This window comes from Sebastes umbrosus, chromosome 4 (assembly GCF_015220745.1).
Source record: "Sebastes umbrosus isolate fSebUmb1 chromosome 4, fSebUmb1.pri, whole genome shotgun sequence".
Taxonomy (NCBI): domain Eukaryota; kingdom Metazoa; phylum Chordata; class Actinopteri; order Perciformes; family Sebastidae; genus Sebastes; species Sebastes umbrosus.
The window spans coordinates 38,524,337-38,542,763 of NC_051272.1; the positions used below are offsets into that span (position 1 = coordinate 38,524,337).

The window sequence follows — 18,427 nt, forward strand, 5'->3', positions numbered from 1 at the left end:
AGATAGAAACTGACCTTTTACCATATCATAAGCAGACATAATCCATTAATTTGCCAAATAAATCCATTAATTTGTCAAATACGTTTCACAGTGTGAATATGCCATATGTTGAGTTAGCCAGCTAGCACGTTATAGTGTGATGCCATAGTGTGATGTCATAGTGTGAAGTCGTAGTGTGAAGTCGTAGTGTGAAGTCGTAGTGTGATGTCGTAGTGTGAAGTCGTAGTGTGATGTCGTAGTGTGATGTCGTAGTGTGAAGTCGTAGTGTGAAGTCGTAGTGTGATGTCGTAGTGTGATGTCGTAGTGTGATGTCGTAGTGTGATGTCATAGTGTGATGTCATATTTTGATTTCGTTGTGTGAAGTCATAGTGTGATGTCGTAGTATGAAGTCGTAGTGTGATGTCGTAGTGTGATGTCGTAGTGTGATGTCGTAGTGTGAAGTCGTATAGTGATGTCGTAGTGTGAAGTCGTAGTGTGAAGTCGTAGTGTGATGTCGTAGTGTGATGTCGTAGTGTGATGTCGTAGTGTGAAGTCGTAGTGTGAAGTCGTAGTGTGATGTCGTAGTGTGAAGTCGTAGTGTGATGTCGTAGTGTGATGTCGTAGTGTGATGTCGTAGTGTGATGTCATAGTGTGATGTCATATTTTGATTTCGTTGTGTGAAGTCATAGTGTGATGTCATAGTGTGAAGTCGTAGTGTGATGTCGTAGTGTGATGTCGTAGTGTGATGTCGTGGTGTGAAGTCATAGTGTGATGTCGTGGTGTGATGTCGTAGTGTGAAGTCGTAGTGTGATGTCGTAGTGTGAAGTCGTATAGTGATGTCGTAGTGTGAAGTCGTAGTGTGAAGTCGTAGTGTGATGTCGTAGTGTGAAGTCGCAGTGTGATGTCGTAGTGTGATGTCGCAGTGTGAAGTCGCAGTGTAATGTCGTAGTGTGATGTAGTGTGAAGTTGTAGTGTGATGTCGTAGTGTGATGTCGTAGTGTGATGTCATAGTGTGAAGTCATAGTGTGATGTCATAGTGTGAAGTCGTAGTGTGAAGTCGTAGTGTGATGTCATAGTGTGAAATCATAGTGTGATGTCAGTGTGATGTCATAGTGTGAAGTCATATTTTGATTTCGTTGTGTGATGTCGTAGTGTGATGTCGTAGTGTGAAGTCGTAGTGTGATGTCATAGTGTGATGTCGTAGTGTGATGTCGTAGTGTGATGTCGTAGTGTGAAGTCGTAGTGTGATGTCGTAGTGTGATGTCGTAGTGTGAAGTCGTAGTGTGAAGTCGTAGTGTGATGTCGTGTGAAGTCGTAGTGTGATGTCGTAGTGTGATGTCGTAGTGTGATGTCGTAGTGTGAAGTCGTAGTGTGATGTCGTAGTGTGATGTCGTAGTGTGAAGTCGTAGTGTGATGTCGTAGTGTGATGTCGTAGTGTGAAGTCGTAGTGTGATGTCGTAGTGTGAAGTCGTATAGTGATGTCGTAGTGTGAAGTCGTAGTGTGAAGTCGTAGTGTGATGTCGTAGTGTGATGTCGTAGTGTAATGTCATAGTGTGATGTCATAGTGTGATGTCATAGTGTGAAGTCATATTTTGATTTCGTTGTGTGATGTCATAGTGTGATGTCATAGTGTGAAGTCGTAGTGTGATGTCGTAGTGTGATGTCATAGTGTGAAGTCATATTTTGATTTCGTTGTGTGATGTCATAGTGTGATGTCGTAGTGTGATGTCGTAGTGTGAAGTCGTAGTGTGATGTCGTAGTGTGAAGTCGTAGTGTGAAGTCATAGTGTAATGTCGTAGTGTGAAGTCGTAGTGTGAAGTCGTAGTGTGAAGTCGTAGTGTGATGTCGTAGTGTGATGTCGTAGTGTGAAGTCGTAGTGTGATGTCGTAGTGTGAAGTCGTAGTGTGATGTCGTAGTGTGAAGTCGTAGTGTGATGTCGTAGTGTGAAGTCGTATAGTGATGTCGTAGTGTGAAGTCGTAGTGTGAAGTCGTAGTGTGAAGTCGTAGTGTGATGTCGTAGTGTGAAGTCGCAGTGTGATGTCGTAGTGTGATGTCGCAGTGTGAAGTCGCAGTGTAATGTCGTAGTGTGATGTCGTAGTGTGAAGTCGTAGTGTGATGTCGTAGTGTGATGTCGTAGTGTAATGTCATAGTGTGAAGTCATAGTGTGATGTCATAGTGTGAAGTCATAGTGTGATGTCATAGTGTGAAGTCGTAGTGTGATGTCATAGTGTGAAGTCATAGTGTGATGTCAGTGTGATGTCAGTGTGAAGTCATATTTTGATTTCGTTGTGTGATGTCGTAGTGTGATGTCGTAGTGTGAAGTCGTAGTGTGAAGTCGTAGTGTGATGTCGTAGTGTGATGTCGTAGTGTGATGTCGTAGTGTGAAGTCGTAGTGTGATGTCGTAGTGTGATGTCGTAGTGTGAAGTCGTAGTGTGATGTCGTAGTGTGATGTCGTAGTGTGATGTCGTAGTGTGATGTCGTAGTGTGAAGTCGTATAGTGATGTCGTAGTGTGAAGTCGTAGTGTGAAGTCGTAGTGTGATGTCGTAGTGTGATGTCACAGTGTGAAGTCATATTTTGATTTCGTTGTGTGATGTCATAGTGTGATGTCATAGTGTGAAGTCGTAGTGTGATGTCGTAGTGTGATGTCATAGTGTGAAGTCATATTTTGATTTCGTTGTGTGATGTCATAGTGTGATGTCGTGGTGTGATGTCGTAGTGTGAAGTCGTAGTGTGATGTCGTAGTGTGATGTCGTAGTGTGAAGTCGTAGTGTGATGTCGTAGTGTGATGTCGTAGTGTAATGTCATAGTGTGAAGTCATAGTGTGAAGTCATAGTGTGATGTCATAGTGTGAAGTCATAGTGTGATGTCATAGTGTGAAGTCGTAGTGTGATGTCATAGTGTGAAGTCATAGTGTGATGTCAGTGTGATGTCAGTGTGAAGTCATATTTTGATTTCGTTGTGTGATGTCGTAGTGTGATGTCGTAGTGTGAAGTCGTAGTGTGAAGTCGTAGTGTGATGTTGTAGTGTGATGTCGTAGTGTGAAGTCGTAGTGTGATGCCGTAGTGTGAAGTCGTAGTGTGAAGTCGTAGTGTGATGTCGTAGTGTGATGTCGTAGTGTGAAGTCGTAGTGTGATGTCGTAGTGTGATGTCGTAGCGTGATGTCGTAGCGTGAAGTCGTAGCGTGAAGTCGTAGTGTGATGTCGTGTGAAGTCGTAGTGTGATGTCGTAGTGTGATGTCGTAGTGTGAAGTCGTAGTGTGATGTCGTAGTGTGAAGTCGTAGTGTGATGTCGTAGTGTGAAGTCGTATAGTGATGTCGTAGTGTGAAGTCGTAGTGTGATGTCGTAGTGTGATGTCGTAGTGTAATGTCATAGTGTGATGTCATAGTGTGATGTCATAGTGTGAAGTCATATTTTGATTTCGTTGTGTGATGTCATAGTGTGATGTCATAGTGTGAAGTCGTAGTGTGATGTCGTAGTGTAATGTCATAGTGTGAAGTCATATTTTGATTTCGTTGTGTGATGTCATAGTGTGATGTCGTAGTGTGATGTCGTAGTGTGAAGTCGTAGTGTGATGTCGTAGTGTGAAGTCGTAGTGTGAAGTCGTAGTGTAATGTCGTAGTGTGAAGTCGTAGTGTGAAGTCGTAGTGTGATGTCGTAGTGTGAAGTCGTAGTGTGAAGTTGTAGTGTAATGTCGTAGTGTGAAGTCGTAGTGTAATGTCGTAGTGTGAAGTCATAGTGTGATGTCATAGTGTGAAGTCATAGTGTGAAGTCGTAGTGTGATGTCATAGTGTGAAGTGGTAGTTGTTTCCCGGGCAGTAAACTCACCAAGATAGTGACCTGCCCCTCTGTGTCTGAGGTTGTGAGTTCGAGACCCGACCGAAGCAGAACAAACATGCTAATGCCTTAAAGGATTAATGATGATGGACCATCCTGTACCTCTCATTTGTCTTCCTCCTCTTCCTTTTTTCATCTTCCTCCTCTTCTTCCTCCTTCTTCTTCCTCCTCCTCAAAATGCCTGCCGACCCACAGCCGTGTGTATGTGGGAGGTCAGAGGTGTGAGTGTTGGTCCTCTACTGCTTCCTTGTGGTCAGAGCAGGTATAACTGCTTCCACTCTCTCTCTCCGTCTGTCTGTCTCTCTCTCGCTCTCTCTCTCTCTCTCCGTCTGTCTGTCTCTCTCTCGCTCTCTCTCTCTCTGTCTGTCTGTCTCTCTCACTCTCTCTCTCTCTCCGTCTGTCTGTCTCTCTCTCTCTCTCTCTTTCTCTCTGTCTGTCTATATGTCTCTATCTCTCTCTGTCTGTCTGTCTGTCTGTATGTCTCTCTCTCTCCGTCTCTCTCTCTCTGTCTGTATGTATGTCTCTCTTCTCTCTCTCCATCTGTCTCTTCTCTCTCCGTCTGTCTCTCTTTCCGTCTGTCTCTCTCTCTCTCTGCGTCACAGCTGGATGGTGTACAGTACAGCTGTTACCATGGTTATAGCTGTGTTTATGTGCTGCTGATTAGTTACAGATGAAGCTGAATGTTTCCACTTGTTGGCTGTAAGTTAGTGCTCTGTCACACACACACACACACACACACACACACACACACACTGAATATAGGACAGGTTTACTGTGAGGGGTATTGTCTGTTGTCATGTTGCTTACAAACCACCATTTCCTGATTATGATTATTATTAAAGAGAAAACAAAGAGTGAATTCACGACCAGCTGTAGAGCTCCATCAGCTTCACCTGCAGCAGCAGCAGCAGCAGTCAGAACAGTTCACAACAGCAGGTGTAGTTAGAAGAAAAGTGAAAACAGTTAAATTAATGATAATAATAATAAATAAGTAATAAGATCTTCTCGCCTGTCTTTTGTCTGTTCGTCTGCTCTTCAGTTTCTTCTGAACAGAGTAGAAATGTAAAAGCCATCACTGGTCTGTACTGCTACAGTACAGACGGATAGTTAAGGTTAGGAGTTGACCTCAGATAGTTAAAGTTAGGAGTTGACCTCAGATAGTTAAGGTTAGGATTTGACCTCAGATAGTCCATAACGTTACTCTCTCCAGAGTTAACCCCCGTCACTGAGTCCATAACGTTACTCTCTCCAGAGTTAACCCCCGTCACTGAGTCCATAACGTTACTCTCCAGAGTTAACCCCGTCACTGAGTCCATAACGTTACTCTCTCCAGAGTTAACCCCCGTCACTGAGTCCATAACGTTACTCTCTCCAGAGTTAACCCCCGTCACTGAGTCCATAACGTTACTCTCTCCAGAGTTAACCCCCGTCACTGAGTCCATAATGTTACTCTCTCCAGAGTTAACCCCCGTCACTGAGTCCATAACGTTACTCTCTCCAGAGTTAACCCCCGTCACTGAGTCCATAACGTTACTCTCTCCAGAGTTAACCCCCGTCACTGAGTCCATAACGTTACTCTCTCCAGAGTTAACCCCCGTCACTGAGTCCATAACGTTACTCTCTCCAGAGTTAACCCCCGTCACTGAGTCCATAACGTTACTCTCGCCAGAGTTAACCCCCGTCACTGAGTCCATAACGTTACTCTCGCCAGAGTTAACCCCCGTCACGCCACTCAACAGCAGGAAACAGGACACGATAAACCTCTGTTGGTCTGGAGGAGCTGCAGCATTTATTTCTGCACAAACTGCAACTTCCACTGAACTTTCACTGATTCTAAAAGCTAAACTCTTCTGCTTCACTAGCTTGTTCGTTTTCTCACACTCTTGCCGGCGCTCTCGCTCTCTTGCTTCACCATTCACTTCCCATGTACACACACTCACTCCCACAACACTAGTTTTCCTCCGACGTCGGTCACATTCTTGTTTTGCAAGACGTGCAAGGTGGTTGTTTGTTGGTGTAAACAGACTCCATTTCTAACCAAACGTTAGCTACGGCGAAGGCACTCGCGTGCACGCATGACGTCACAACCGTTGGATTTTCCCAGAAAAACAGGCCGGGGTTCTTCACATTAAAAGCAGTCTACAGGCTGATAGAGGAAACCCAGAGAGTCATTTTTTCGGTTAGGTTACAACCTGTTCACACATTGGCAACAAAGAAGGATTTCTACGTGTAAAACATACAGTCCCTTTAAGTAAAGGTAGTGAGAACTGTGCAGCCGAGCTTTAAAGCCAATATGCAGGCTCTTCTGAACTGTCTGCTGGTCGCAGCACCACCAGCATCACTCTGTGATAGAAAAGAACAAAACACTTCCTTGTTTACATAAAAACATCACGTGTTAACTTCACATTTCTAATTGTTCCAACAATGTGAACAGAAGAGGAAGCGGACTGCGGCACAGAGGAACAAGAGGGTTGACTTTGCTTTGATCGTGCATATGGGTGTAACAGGAGATTGTAATTGAAGCATATGTAATTACCATAGCACTGAAGAACATCATAAACACAGCAGCAGAGTAACGCTTCATCTCATCCAGCAGCAGACTTCACTTCACTTCATTTTTTCTCCTCTGTTCCAGCAGATGAAAAGTCAAAGTGCAGAGGCACTTATCAGATAGAGCTCCATTGTTCCCGGGCTGTGAGGGAGCAGCAGAGAGGGAGCGAATGGATGAGAGGGAGTTTGTTTCAAAGTGAAGGACAGATGTGATGGGTGTTGTGTGTGTGTGAGAGAGAGAGAGGGAGAGAGAGAGGAATGGAGGGCCTGAAGGAAAAAAGGAAGAGAGAGTGGGAAGGAGGGATGGAGGGAGGGGCCACTGTTCTGAACAGATGTGGGCAGAGAGGCTCATTTTCCAACCCAAAGTGCAGCGAGAAGGAGCAGACTGGATTACACATCAGACTGTGGACATGCAGGACTTCTTTTTGTTTTAACGTTAGGACCAACACTTGGGTTTTCATCTCGGTTTGGTTTGGAATATGTGACACCAGTGAATTTGAGCGTTGATTCGACACATTTCTCTTCTTCTGTAGTTAATTAGTGGTACAAAACTGTTTAGTTACGGTTGATTTTTTCTCTCTTATGGTGTCAAGAAAATCAGCAGCCTGCAGCTGTGGAAACTGTTAGTTGGATCTTTTTTTTTTTCCCTGGGAACTCCACCCTCAGCCATTCTTATACGTGCGTTATTTGTTTTTCTGACTGGGTTGCAGTCGAGTGAGAGAGGAGAGAGAAAGGTGTCATATTTAAGGATTTAAGCAGCGAAATGGTTCATACACAACTTGTGTATTAACACATCGATCCTCAGCGACGGCGTGAAACCGCCAGCATGTATGAGAGACACAGGCGGAGGTACAGCTTCTGTGCAAAAGGAGAGAGGACTGTGGATGTGGTGCTGATTAAGGTAGGAGGGTGTGTGTGTGTGTGTGTGTGTGTGTGTGAGTGTGAATGACTACACAAACAATATTTAGAGGAATACATGTAGGAATATTTGTACAAACCTGGGCTAGTACTGATATTTTGAAAGTGTCGTTTTTTTATTTCGCTGTTTTAGCCCGCTCCTCTTGGACTTTGGAATGGATTGGATTTTAAAGAAGTCATGCTAACAGTAATTTTATCTGCAGTCTCACAGGTCAGATTTGATGGCGATGTCTTGCAGGAGTTTGGCATATTTTAAATGTATGCATTCTGTAACCAATGTGGAGGCATCCATTAACCCTTTGGGCCCTTTGTTCTGTTTTCATTCCCTTTTATATACAGGCTTTTAGCAGAGTCACTCCATGTCCTGGCTGGGCATGCATACATTGCTAATTTCAGAACAAGTTAGGCTACTCAGAAATGTCAGTCAATATGTCAGTGGTACTGTACTGTAGAAGTTCTAGAACAGTTTCTGTTAGGACTGTCAAAGTTAACGCGATAATAACACGTTAATGCAAATTTGTTTTAACGCCACTAATTTCTTTAACGCATTAACGCAATCGATCTTTCAGAGGTTTTAGCGGTTCAGTTTTAAAGCTAGAGTGAAGATCCTGGTATCATAGCAAACTACAAATCCTGATGATTCCATCGGTACAACCATGTCATACTAGCCTGTGAAGGAGGTTAAATAACGCTCCAAACTTACACAAAATTTTAGTGAGGAAAAACTGTCATATCCATTTTCAAAGGGGTCCCTTGACCTCTGACCTCCAGATCAGTGAATGTAAATGGGTTCTATGGGTACCCACGAGTCTCCCCTTTACAGACATGCCCACTTTATGATAATCACATGCAGTTTGGGGCAAGTCATAGTCAAGTCAGCACACTGACACACTGACAGCTGTTGTTGCCTGTTGGGCTGCAGTTTGCCATGTTATGATTGGAGCATATTGTTTTATGCTAAATGCAGTACCTGTGAGGGTTTCTGGACAATATCTGTCATTGTTTTGTGTTGTTAATTGATTCCCAATAATAAATATATACATACATTTGCATAAAGCAGCATATTTGCCCGCCTCTGTCCGTATAACATCTATGTCTGGATATCTCTTACTGCATATCATCTCATTAAAGTGATAGTTTGGGAGATTTAAAGTGGGGTTGTATGAGGTACTTATCCATAGCAGGTTAGTTACAGTAGGTAACGGTTGGCGTGCCTCCAGCATCAAGAAACAGACAGGAGTACCAGCGCCAGAGCAAAGCAATACGGTGCTGTGGACAGGGACGGCAGAAAAACGTATTTTAGCCACCTAAAAGAAAGGCTCACCTAAAAAATTTATATCCATTTAAGTGTGCGCTATTTTTAGAATGTTTTCCAACGGCGAACTGAACTGAAAGTGGAATCTATCTATACGGCTGGCTTTGGAGAAAGCACAGATAAGTTTCACTTTCAATTCAGTTCCCGTCAGAAAGAGCTGTCTGACGGCAAGATAAAGCAGTGAAACTCAAACTTAAAGTCCTGCATTATTCAACCGGTTCATAAATGACCTTGCAGAGCAGTTGGACCGTTGAGCAGCTCTGGGCCTCACATTTTTAGACACAGATATTAGATATCTCCTTTATGCAGATGACATTATTCTGTTATCCCCAACCAGAGATGGTCTTCAACATAACCTGACCATCCTGGAACAAAACTGTCATAACTGGGCCTTGGAGGTCAAGAAAACACAAATCATGATCTCTCAAAAAAGACAAAAAACAGATGTCTTGAAAACAAATACCATTTTACTTTGAATAGCACACAAATGAAACACACACAAAATGATACTCACTAGGACTGTGTATTGGCAAAAATCTGGCGATAGGATACGTATAACAATACAGAGGTTACGATTCAATATATAGTGATACTGTAAGTAAGGCGATGTATTGCAATTTTTTTAATCAAATTTTTGGAAAACTATCATAAAATAAAGAACACGCCACCACAGGTATTAAAATCTGAGCAAAAAGTTTACTTTACTTATGCAATCAGAACAGTGGGATCTTCATTTGCAGTTATCACAGTCCCTGTAACATCTAGCATCATAGCTCTACTTTGAGAGGACATGTCTCTCTGCCAATGAAATAAAGTATTGACTGAGTTCATCTTTGCATTTAAACTATTAATTAAAAATCAATACAGTGTTTTTTAGAATCGATACAGCATCAAAAAACATTATATCGCGATATTCAATTTTTTCCATATTTTCTTAAACCCCTAATACACACAAGGCAATGTATGCATTAAAACCAAGTTATTCAACATTAACATTCCAATTAGAATCTGGACAAAAATATTTGATGATGTAACTTTTCCAATAGCTTAATATGGAAGTGAGATCTGGGGGCCACTCAGTAGATTGGAGCACGTCTCATAGGACAGACACCTAATAGAGACCCTGCACACTGAATTCTGTCGAAGAACTCTAAACGTCCAAAGAAAAACACCAAATAACACCTGCCGAGCTGAACTGGGACGTTTCCCATTGCTATTAAACATACAAAAACGGGCAATAACATTTTGGACACATCTAAATCTAAGTCCAAAAGACACACTCCCATTCAGAGCACTAAAAACTGAGAGCTGGACCCTGACAACAGTCCCCTCAGTCAGCTGATGATGACACTAACCAACCAGGCTCCCATCAGCACAAAACAACACAATAGAATAAAAGTAATTATGACTTTTTCAAAAGATCTATATTTAGAACATTGAAGAAATGAAAAAAAGTCGAAAGTACAGTAAAGTGTTATTTGAATCACAGGTCAGATTTAATGGCGATGTCCTGTAGGAGTTTAGCATATTTCAAATGTGTGCATTCTGTAACCAATATGGAGGCATCCATTAACCCTTTGGGCCCTTTGTTCAGTTTTCATTCCCTTCCTTTCATTTCCATGTAGGCTACTCAGAAATGTCAGTCCACATGTCAGTGCTACTGTACTGTAGAAGTTCTAGAACATGTAACTGTATAAACTGTATGTTCACAGGTTTTTAACACACCACAGATATCTGTGTATGAATGGATAGAGGAGACTGTCGGTGGGACTTTCTGAGCCTTAGCACTGTCAAAAATGTACTACAAAACAAACAGAAATGTCTTTTCACCCCCGATATTTTTATTCTCTCTATTTTTGGAGAAACATTTTCTTCATCATGCTTTGGGTGATGCAAACAGGAAGTACATTGTGGAGACAGTGGGTGCTTTCCACTTGGCTAACGTGGCCCCTCACTTCCCTCACTTGCATCTCTTCCACCCGTCTCACATCCTCCCAGATAGAGGTGTGAGAAAGAGATGTGTATTTACCAAACGGGACAGGCGTGCTCACTACAGTGTCAGTTAGAGGAGACGGTGACTACAGTACATATGATGCACAGTACGTCTATACTTTTAAGTATACAATACAAGTGAGCAACATGAAAACAAACACAAGTGCATTAATCGATATTATTACACGGCTGTGTTGAATACTCGATTCTGATTGGTCAATCACAGCGTACTGTGGTCTGTAATTTTTCTATAACAGACCGTTGCTATGTATAGCAGACTGTTGCTATGTATAACAGACCATTGCTATGTATAACAGACCGTTGCTATGTATAACAGACCGTTGCTATGTATAACAGACTGTGCTATGTATAACAGACCGTTGCTATGTATAGCAGACCGTTGCTATGTATAGCAGACTGTTGCTATGTATAACAGACCGTTGCTATGTATAACAGACCGTTGCTATGTATAACAGACTGTGCTATGTATAACAGACCGTTGCTATGTATAACAGACCGTTGCTATGTATAACAGACTGTGCTATGTATAACAGACCGTTGCTATGTATAACAGACCGTTGCTATGGGCTCAGCTCTGATGTCAGACTCTGGCTGACCGTTTTTGTGTCAAAATATTGATTTCTTCAGTAAGTAGCCGTGTAATAAGCGGGATAATGTAGAGCTAGTGGGTCATTGTTGTGAAAGAATCCCCTTCAGGGCGATGAGAGACCCCTGCAGCATTGCCCTGTTGGGGATTCTTTCACAACAATGACCGCTGTACATTATCCCTTACTTAGTACTGATGCTGTTCACGATGTCTGTGTGTTCAGATTTGTTCAAGAAGACTCTGAGAAGAAGGGGATGTTGTTTATCTCACTGGGGGAAACAGATTGCTTGAGTCATTGACTATGTTTCCATGCACAAAATATTCCTTATTCCAAAAAAAACCCATTATTACTACATAGCTGTTTACATGACCAATGAAAATTAATATCCCACTAATATTCCCGTTTACATGCAGCCGTGCGTACTGTGATTACCTCTGAGTTTCCCACCATTGGCGGACTTGTTGGACCATGTGAACTCAGCCTCCCTCTTTCTTCCCTTCAACCACCTTCTTGAAAATGTCGGCATTGCGATATTTGCACATATCCAAAAACCTGTTGATATCAAACAGGTCTTTGATAATAATTAAAGTACAGTGGTTAATTCTTGAAATGGCGGAAAGAAAAGTTGTTGTAGGTATCTATGGAAACAAGCCCCTTCTCCTCTCTGGCGCCTTTAGCGCGAGTGGCCTAGTGTTTGGTGTGAACGCAACATAAGAGATACACAGACAGAAATATACAGACAGATACATGTATATACATATGGAGATATACAGACAGATACATGTATATACATATGGAGATATACAGACAGATACATGTATATACATATGGAGATATACATATGGAGATATACAGACAGAAATATACAGATGGATACATGTAAATACATATGGAGATATACAGATATCCATATGGAGGTATACAGACAGAGATATACAGTACATATTGAGATATACATATGGAGGTATACAGACAGAGATATACAGTACATATGGAGATATACATATGGAGGTATACAGATAGATATATACATATGGAGATATCCATATGGAGGTATACAGACAGAGATACACAGACAGAGATATACAGCAGGCCTCACCAAATGCAGCAGTGTAGAGCTGATGAGTGGTGTTGTCTTCCCACGCCGCTCACATCCTCTCTTCATCTAGAACATTTCATCATGCTGTTTATTCCTGCTCTCTGAACACCACGGCCCACATGTTATTTGAGGTCTCTCATGTCTGACTTTGAGGGTTTGGACAGCCTCTCATTGTACGTGTCATACTGAGGCACACCTACAGTACATACAGTACATAATGACTGAGTCTGAACTGGGAGAAGCTCATGACTCTTTCATACCTTTGCCTTGTAGTTCTCTCAGATTTACATGATTTGTTAAAGCTAAGCTCATTATACAGGATAGGTTCAGATATTTTATAGTATACAATACAACACTCACTTGGCACATGTACTGTATGTTGAGTTATTGTCAACTTGATGTAATCATTCATCCTGTCCATACTGGCCATGAAGTGATCTCTTCCTAAAAAGACAGCAGCACTATAAGAGATGAAACACTGTAGGGACAAACTCCACAGTCCTTGTTCTGTGCAAAAATACATTCTTAAGTTGAAGTTCATATTCATTCATTCATTCATACCTACAGCAGAGGGTTACGTCCTGGTCGTCATTTTGTTGACCAAACTTTGACAATAAATCTACACACAACTACCAGAATGAAGATACCCATTTGATTGGATCTAACTCACATTAACTTCAGCTGAACTTTGAAATGAAAGCTATTCTTTAAAACATCTGGCAGTTGATATTCTATGTCAGCTAATCTCATGCAGACTCAAACCAACAATGTGTGCATCTCTCAATATTCTCTGACGACTCTCAGCTCCAAGCATCGGTTCGTACTGAAGATGTAGATCTTTAAAAACATCTCACACATATATAGTTTAATTATCCTGAAACAGCTGCTCACTGTAGTTTTTATCAAACAGGAGGAAATAGTGCATTTGTTGGGGACTATTGCAGATGAATCCACATCAGAATCAGGTTTAGGTTTATTTCACCAGGTATACATACATGGAATTTGAGTCTGGTTTTATGCAGCTCTCTCAATGTACTGACACAGAATAGAAATACCAGAATAAAAGAATACAATAATATAAATAAAATAAGAATACAATATCTATATATAAGTCAAGTGTTCAGAAGTTGTAAGAATACAAATAGTGCAAAGAAAATAAATAATGGATGATATACATGGACTGGATGATTACGTACAGTGTGTACATGTGGAGATGTCTATATACTGTGTGTACACTGAGTAGGATTTATATTTACAGTGACAGATATGTACATATTACAAAAAATGTGCACCAAAGGCTGTAAATTATAATCTTAAAATGTGCATTAAAGACTAAGCCCAACCAAGTCAATCTTTTCCTAAACCTAACTAAGTAGTTTTGTTGCCTAAACCTAAGGAAGTGGTTTCCTGTGAAGACGAAAGTGTATTTTTGAAAAGACTGTATGCATGTAACGAGCGAAAATTGACACATGTTGCTGGACATTCATTGGAAAACGAACGAAAAAGGAGGAATAACTTGTGTAACATATCAAACTAACAGTTTGTTTTATTAGCATTAACAACGGGGTTTATATCAAATGAAAACAAATAAATAATATAAAAATGTAGATTAACACCAGATTTTTTATACAGTTTGAAAATGTTCCCTGCATAACATAATTTACATCATTTGATGTCAGTCCCTCAGAGTGACAGAATGAGGTTGTAGTTCTAGATCTTTTGTAGAAAATGTACGAATCATGGAGGGAGACATCCACTGAGAAAGACACATACGGTAGATGCTTAGATAGAATCCAGTGCAGCCTGAGTACTTGTTGGCACATCTTTTATTGACAGAAAACTCTGACTCTCTTGTTCAGTCTGCTCTGTTCACCCATAAGTAAAACTCACAGCTAAGAGCATCCTGGGAAATGCTGGGACAAGCAAGTGTTGCTACAATGAGAAAATGAAATGATTGCATAACAGGTCCTGGATTACCCTGAAGGTCAGTGTGAAAGAAGCCACGATGCAGGTTTTGTATTACAGTCAGCAGTGCTGGATGCTTCCATTCAGTGTGGACATGGGGGGGGGTCTCCACATACAAGAAGGAATTAAAGCTGCAAGCAGCGATGAACGTGCCCTCGCCCCTTGTGCATGTCGGTGGTACTGGCGGTACGCCGGTTGACGTGGATGTGCAGTTCCGTGACCATCTGAGACTGCGCTCATGAGTTAGATGGTATTCCTTGCTTGGCGCTTTCCAGCGCCAAGCAATGACATATTGCAATGACATATTGCAAATTGTAAATTGTACCACTTCCTGTGTCCACTATGTGGCGCTAGAGAACACGCACACTAATTACACGCTATGTTGCGGTATAACAGGCGTAGATCCCCCCATGTAACCGATAGCGTTGATCGGTTCAAATGTTTAATGTCGGTTAACGGTTAAACGGTTAATTATTAACATCCCTAGTCGTCGTATTTTCTCAGTTTAGCTAGTTTGGTCTTTGGGTCACTTGGCGATATGGACTGACTCAAATATTTCTCTTTGCTCGCCAGTTAGGTAGCTAGCTGGCTAATAAGCTAAGCTAAGCAGCAGGAACGGTTTGTTGCGCCCTGAGTGAAGTGACTGATTCATGACAGGTTGACATGAGGTGTCCAACCATATCAGAGTTGCTATTGGCCCAAAGCTAACGTGGGTGGGAGTAATGGACACAATGTTCTTGTTTTATTGGCGCAATATGTTTACATCTGTAGATATGTACTATTTAATGATACTGGACCTCCTGACAGAGTGCCACGGACCCCACTTTGAGAATCACTACTCTAAATCAACGCAGTCCTCCTCTACATTTGTGTAGTTCTGTCAGGTTCTTCTGTTCCTAGATGGATTTGAAGCTCCTTGTTTGAAGCTGTGTGTGTCCTGTCAAAGATCCACGAAGTTTCAGCCAGGAAACACCCTGCACATTTCAGCTGGGTCAGATGTGTAATAGGGGTGTAACTGAATACAAACACATTATTGCAGTAATATTCATGTTCAGTTCAGAATAAAGCTGAATTGAAGCCTGACACTGTGAAGACAGGAAAGGAGGAGCTGAAGTTAGGGATCGTCCCTAAAGTGTATGCTTTTGGGCCAAAGAAACTTTTTAAATTCTTGTCAGTGACTTTCTCTTTTTTTAAAAGGACATGTCATCTGGACCTCCACCCACTGCATACACAACCTCCACCCACTGCATACATAACCCCCCATTTTTAAAGAAAATCATTCAATATCACCCAATTCAATTCTGACTTGTATTTTCCCACTAATGTCCCGTTCTATTTTCGCTATTGAGTTCCACCATTAAGGCTAAAGATGAGATTGGAGCAAATATGATTAAAAAAAGTTATTTTTATAAATCGTTTGCTATATCCTGACAGTAGTACATGAAACAGGTAACCTGAAAAAAATCATGTTCCTCTGTGTCCTCCGGTGCTCCTAACGACATCTGCAAAATTTCACAGACCGGAGGAAAATAAGCAGTAAGAGCTGATCTGAGGTCTGCTGTCCAGCTGCCGTCTATGAGAGCTGGCTGTCAGTCACTCTCAAACTCCGACCAAACGGTCAAACTAGGCAGCGCTGATCAAATATGAATCAATAATCTGTTACGTTAATGTCTATTTCTCTCCTCACATGTTCTCAGAATCATCTTGTAGTGCACGGTTTAGCTGTAAAATGAGGAAGTTTGTGACGTGGCCACCATTGTAAAATCTGTTGAAGGAATGGCGAGTACGAGCACAGCCAATAGGAACGCTCTCTCAATGAAATGACCTGTGATTAGTCAAAGTCTCCCGTCATAGGCTAGATGTTCTAAAGCCTGAAAACAGCCATGAGGAGGAGCAGAAGTCTAGTTTTCTCTCAGAACACTTGAATTACAATATGCTGAAAGGTTATTATGGGATTTTTGCCCAATGATGCCAAAAATATACTGACTACTGCAGCTTTAACAGTTGGCCTTATCAGACATTGGGTTTTGCAGTTTGCTGCTGTCTTTTTAATTTATATGTTGCTAGGCAACCACCAAATAAGTGCTAACGTTATCTTATTACAAACCATGAACTATACGTGACCCTAATAGTTAATAATTTTGATTACATTTTTAGTTTAAATGAATGAAAACAACTTACCCGAAATCTCAAGTACCGCATTAATTAGCCTCCTGCTGTTTTCTTCTAAAGTCATATACTGTAGCTCCAGGTATTTAGCGAAAGTCACCAAAATGAGATGATGTCGCTTTTCAGCTCTGAGTTGAATTTTTTCCAAGTCAAGGTGTTCAGGGTGCTGAGGCGTACAGAGCGGATAGATGTGAGGCGCTCAGCAACGCCAAAGCAATTACAAAAAGCCAAAATACAAATCGTATTTTATTATTTTTTTATCCAAATATATGGTTAAAATATGATTTTGTTGGCAGATAAACATATAGATTATGTACGAGGAGTATAAATGGCAGGTAAGACAACAACAAACTAATGTCAGGGTTTTTTGAGAGTTGAGTACGTCTTCACACAGACATCCAACACGTGCAGCTACCGAGCTGCGCCCTGAGTGAAGTGACTGATTCATGACAGGTGGACGTGAGGTGTCCAACCATGTCAGAGTTTCTATTGGCCCAAAGCTAACGTGGGTGGGAGTAATGGACACAATGTTCTTGTTTTATTGGCGCAATATGTCCATTGATGACTGCTGCCTGTTGTTTCCTACGTGTTGGAGAGTCACTCTTTTGTACAGATCTGTTGTTTCTGCAGGATGTTGATAATAGACAGAGCAGGCAGCATGGAGCCAGGACAACAGATCCATTGAGACGAGTGAACGAGGGGACAAAGGACTCATTGGCTTCAGTGATTAACAATCACACAACTAAATATGAGGTCACTCTGATGGCTCGGCCCGCAGGAGTTACACAACAGACCAGTGGGGACTTTAAAATCCATTACTTACTGGAAGCACATGTCCTGTTGTTAATATCCAACGTGTATATATATATATATATATATATATATATATATATATATATATATGAGCTGAACCCCTTCTATGTTTCTCTGACATCACACTGGACTGGCTGTGTCTGCTTGCAGGGGTGGAACAGTCATTTGCTTGTGACTCGTGCGTGTGCATCAGTGAGTGTGTATCTGAGAGTGTGTATCTGAGAGTGTGGCGGTTCCTCAGATACATGTTGATATGCCCACACAAACATGTGAGACACACGCACACACACACACACACAGGGCACACTGCTTGTGTGGGTGGGGGAGTTGTCAGCAGTCAGATGTGAAGCCAGTGGGTGTGACGAGATCATTTTAATATTGATGAGACGCTGAGAACACTGCGAGGAGTTCTGCGTAGAACCAGCAGATGATTGTTTGGGCTGGTATCTGAACGGAGAAAACCGGTGCTACAAAGAAACCCTTTGAAAACATACTCCAAACAATGAAATGACCTTAATCTGAATGTACCCGTTCTGTTCATCAGAGAAATGATTCTCATCTTCCTCTTTTTCCTTCTTCTCTTAGATCCAGAGGGAGAGGGATGTGTTCTGTCCTGAACCCGACACGGTGTCAACATGTACAGGTAAGCTCTCAATCCACTGACACGTACTTTGAAACACACGTGCACACTAGAGTTTGACCAGTTTAAGTGATGCTTGTCTCAGTATGTGAAGGAAATTATTGAATGAATGATTTTAGATACCGACAGTAAGTATTGTGGTGCTTCTGAAGGAAACTACAAACATCACGACAGAGTAGGCCTCAATCTGCCAACAGAACACAGAGGTCAAGTTAAAGGTCATCAAGCCATTCTCACTTCCCGCCGTTTGTTAAGTGCCGCTCGGCATCGGAAACCAACGCACAGAGGCATTCTTCTTCTTCTTCTAGCTTTCAAATAGCTCCGATGTAAACCTACCAGCGGCATTATTTGACGGTCGGAGCAGTGCCGTAGTATTAATAGAGTGAGAGTCCGTTCAGGGCGGGTGGGAGTGGTGGTGGACGGGTCCAACAAACAAGACTTTCAACCAGGAGGCCGCTGTTTGTGACCCATGTGAAACTGAAAGTAACGTTGACTTATTTTGTCACGTCAGTCTTTAGTCACGTGACTCGTCGGCATCGTCAG

General features: G+C 41.8%; 1 protein-coding gene across 5 annotated transcripts in view; it reads left to right on the forward strand.

Moving 5' to 3' along the window:
- LOC119486221 (A-kinase anchor protein 13-like) overlaps positions 1 to 18,427 on the forward strand; it is a 163,319-nt gene that overhangs the window by 89,074 nt on the left and 55,818 nt on the right. For all 5 annotated transcript variants that reach the window (XM_037766151.1, XM_037766154.1, XM_037766152.1 and 2 more), the window contains exon 12: positions 17,830 to 17,887. In XM_037766151.1, coding sequence (XP_037622079.1) covers positions 17,830 to 17,887 — 58 coding nt within the window. The remainder of the gene's footprint in view (positions 1 to 17,829; positions 17,888 to 18,427) is intronic.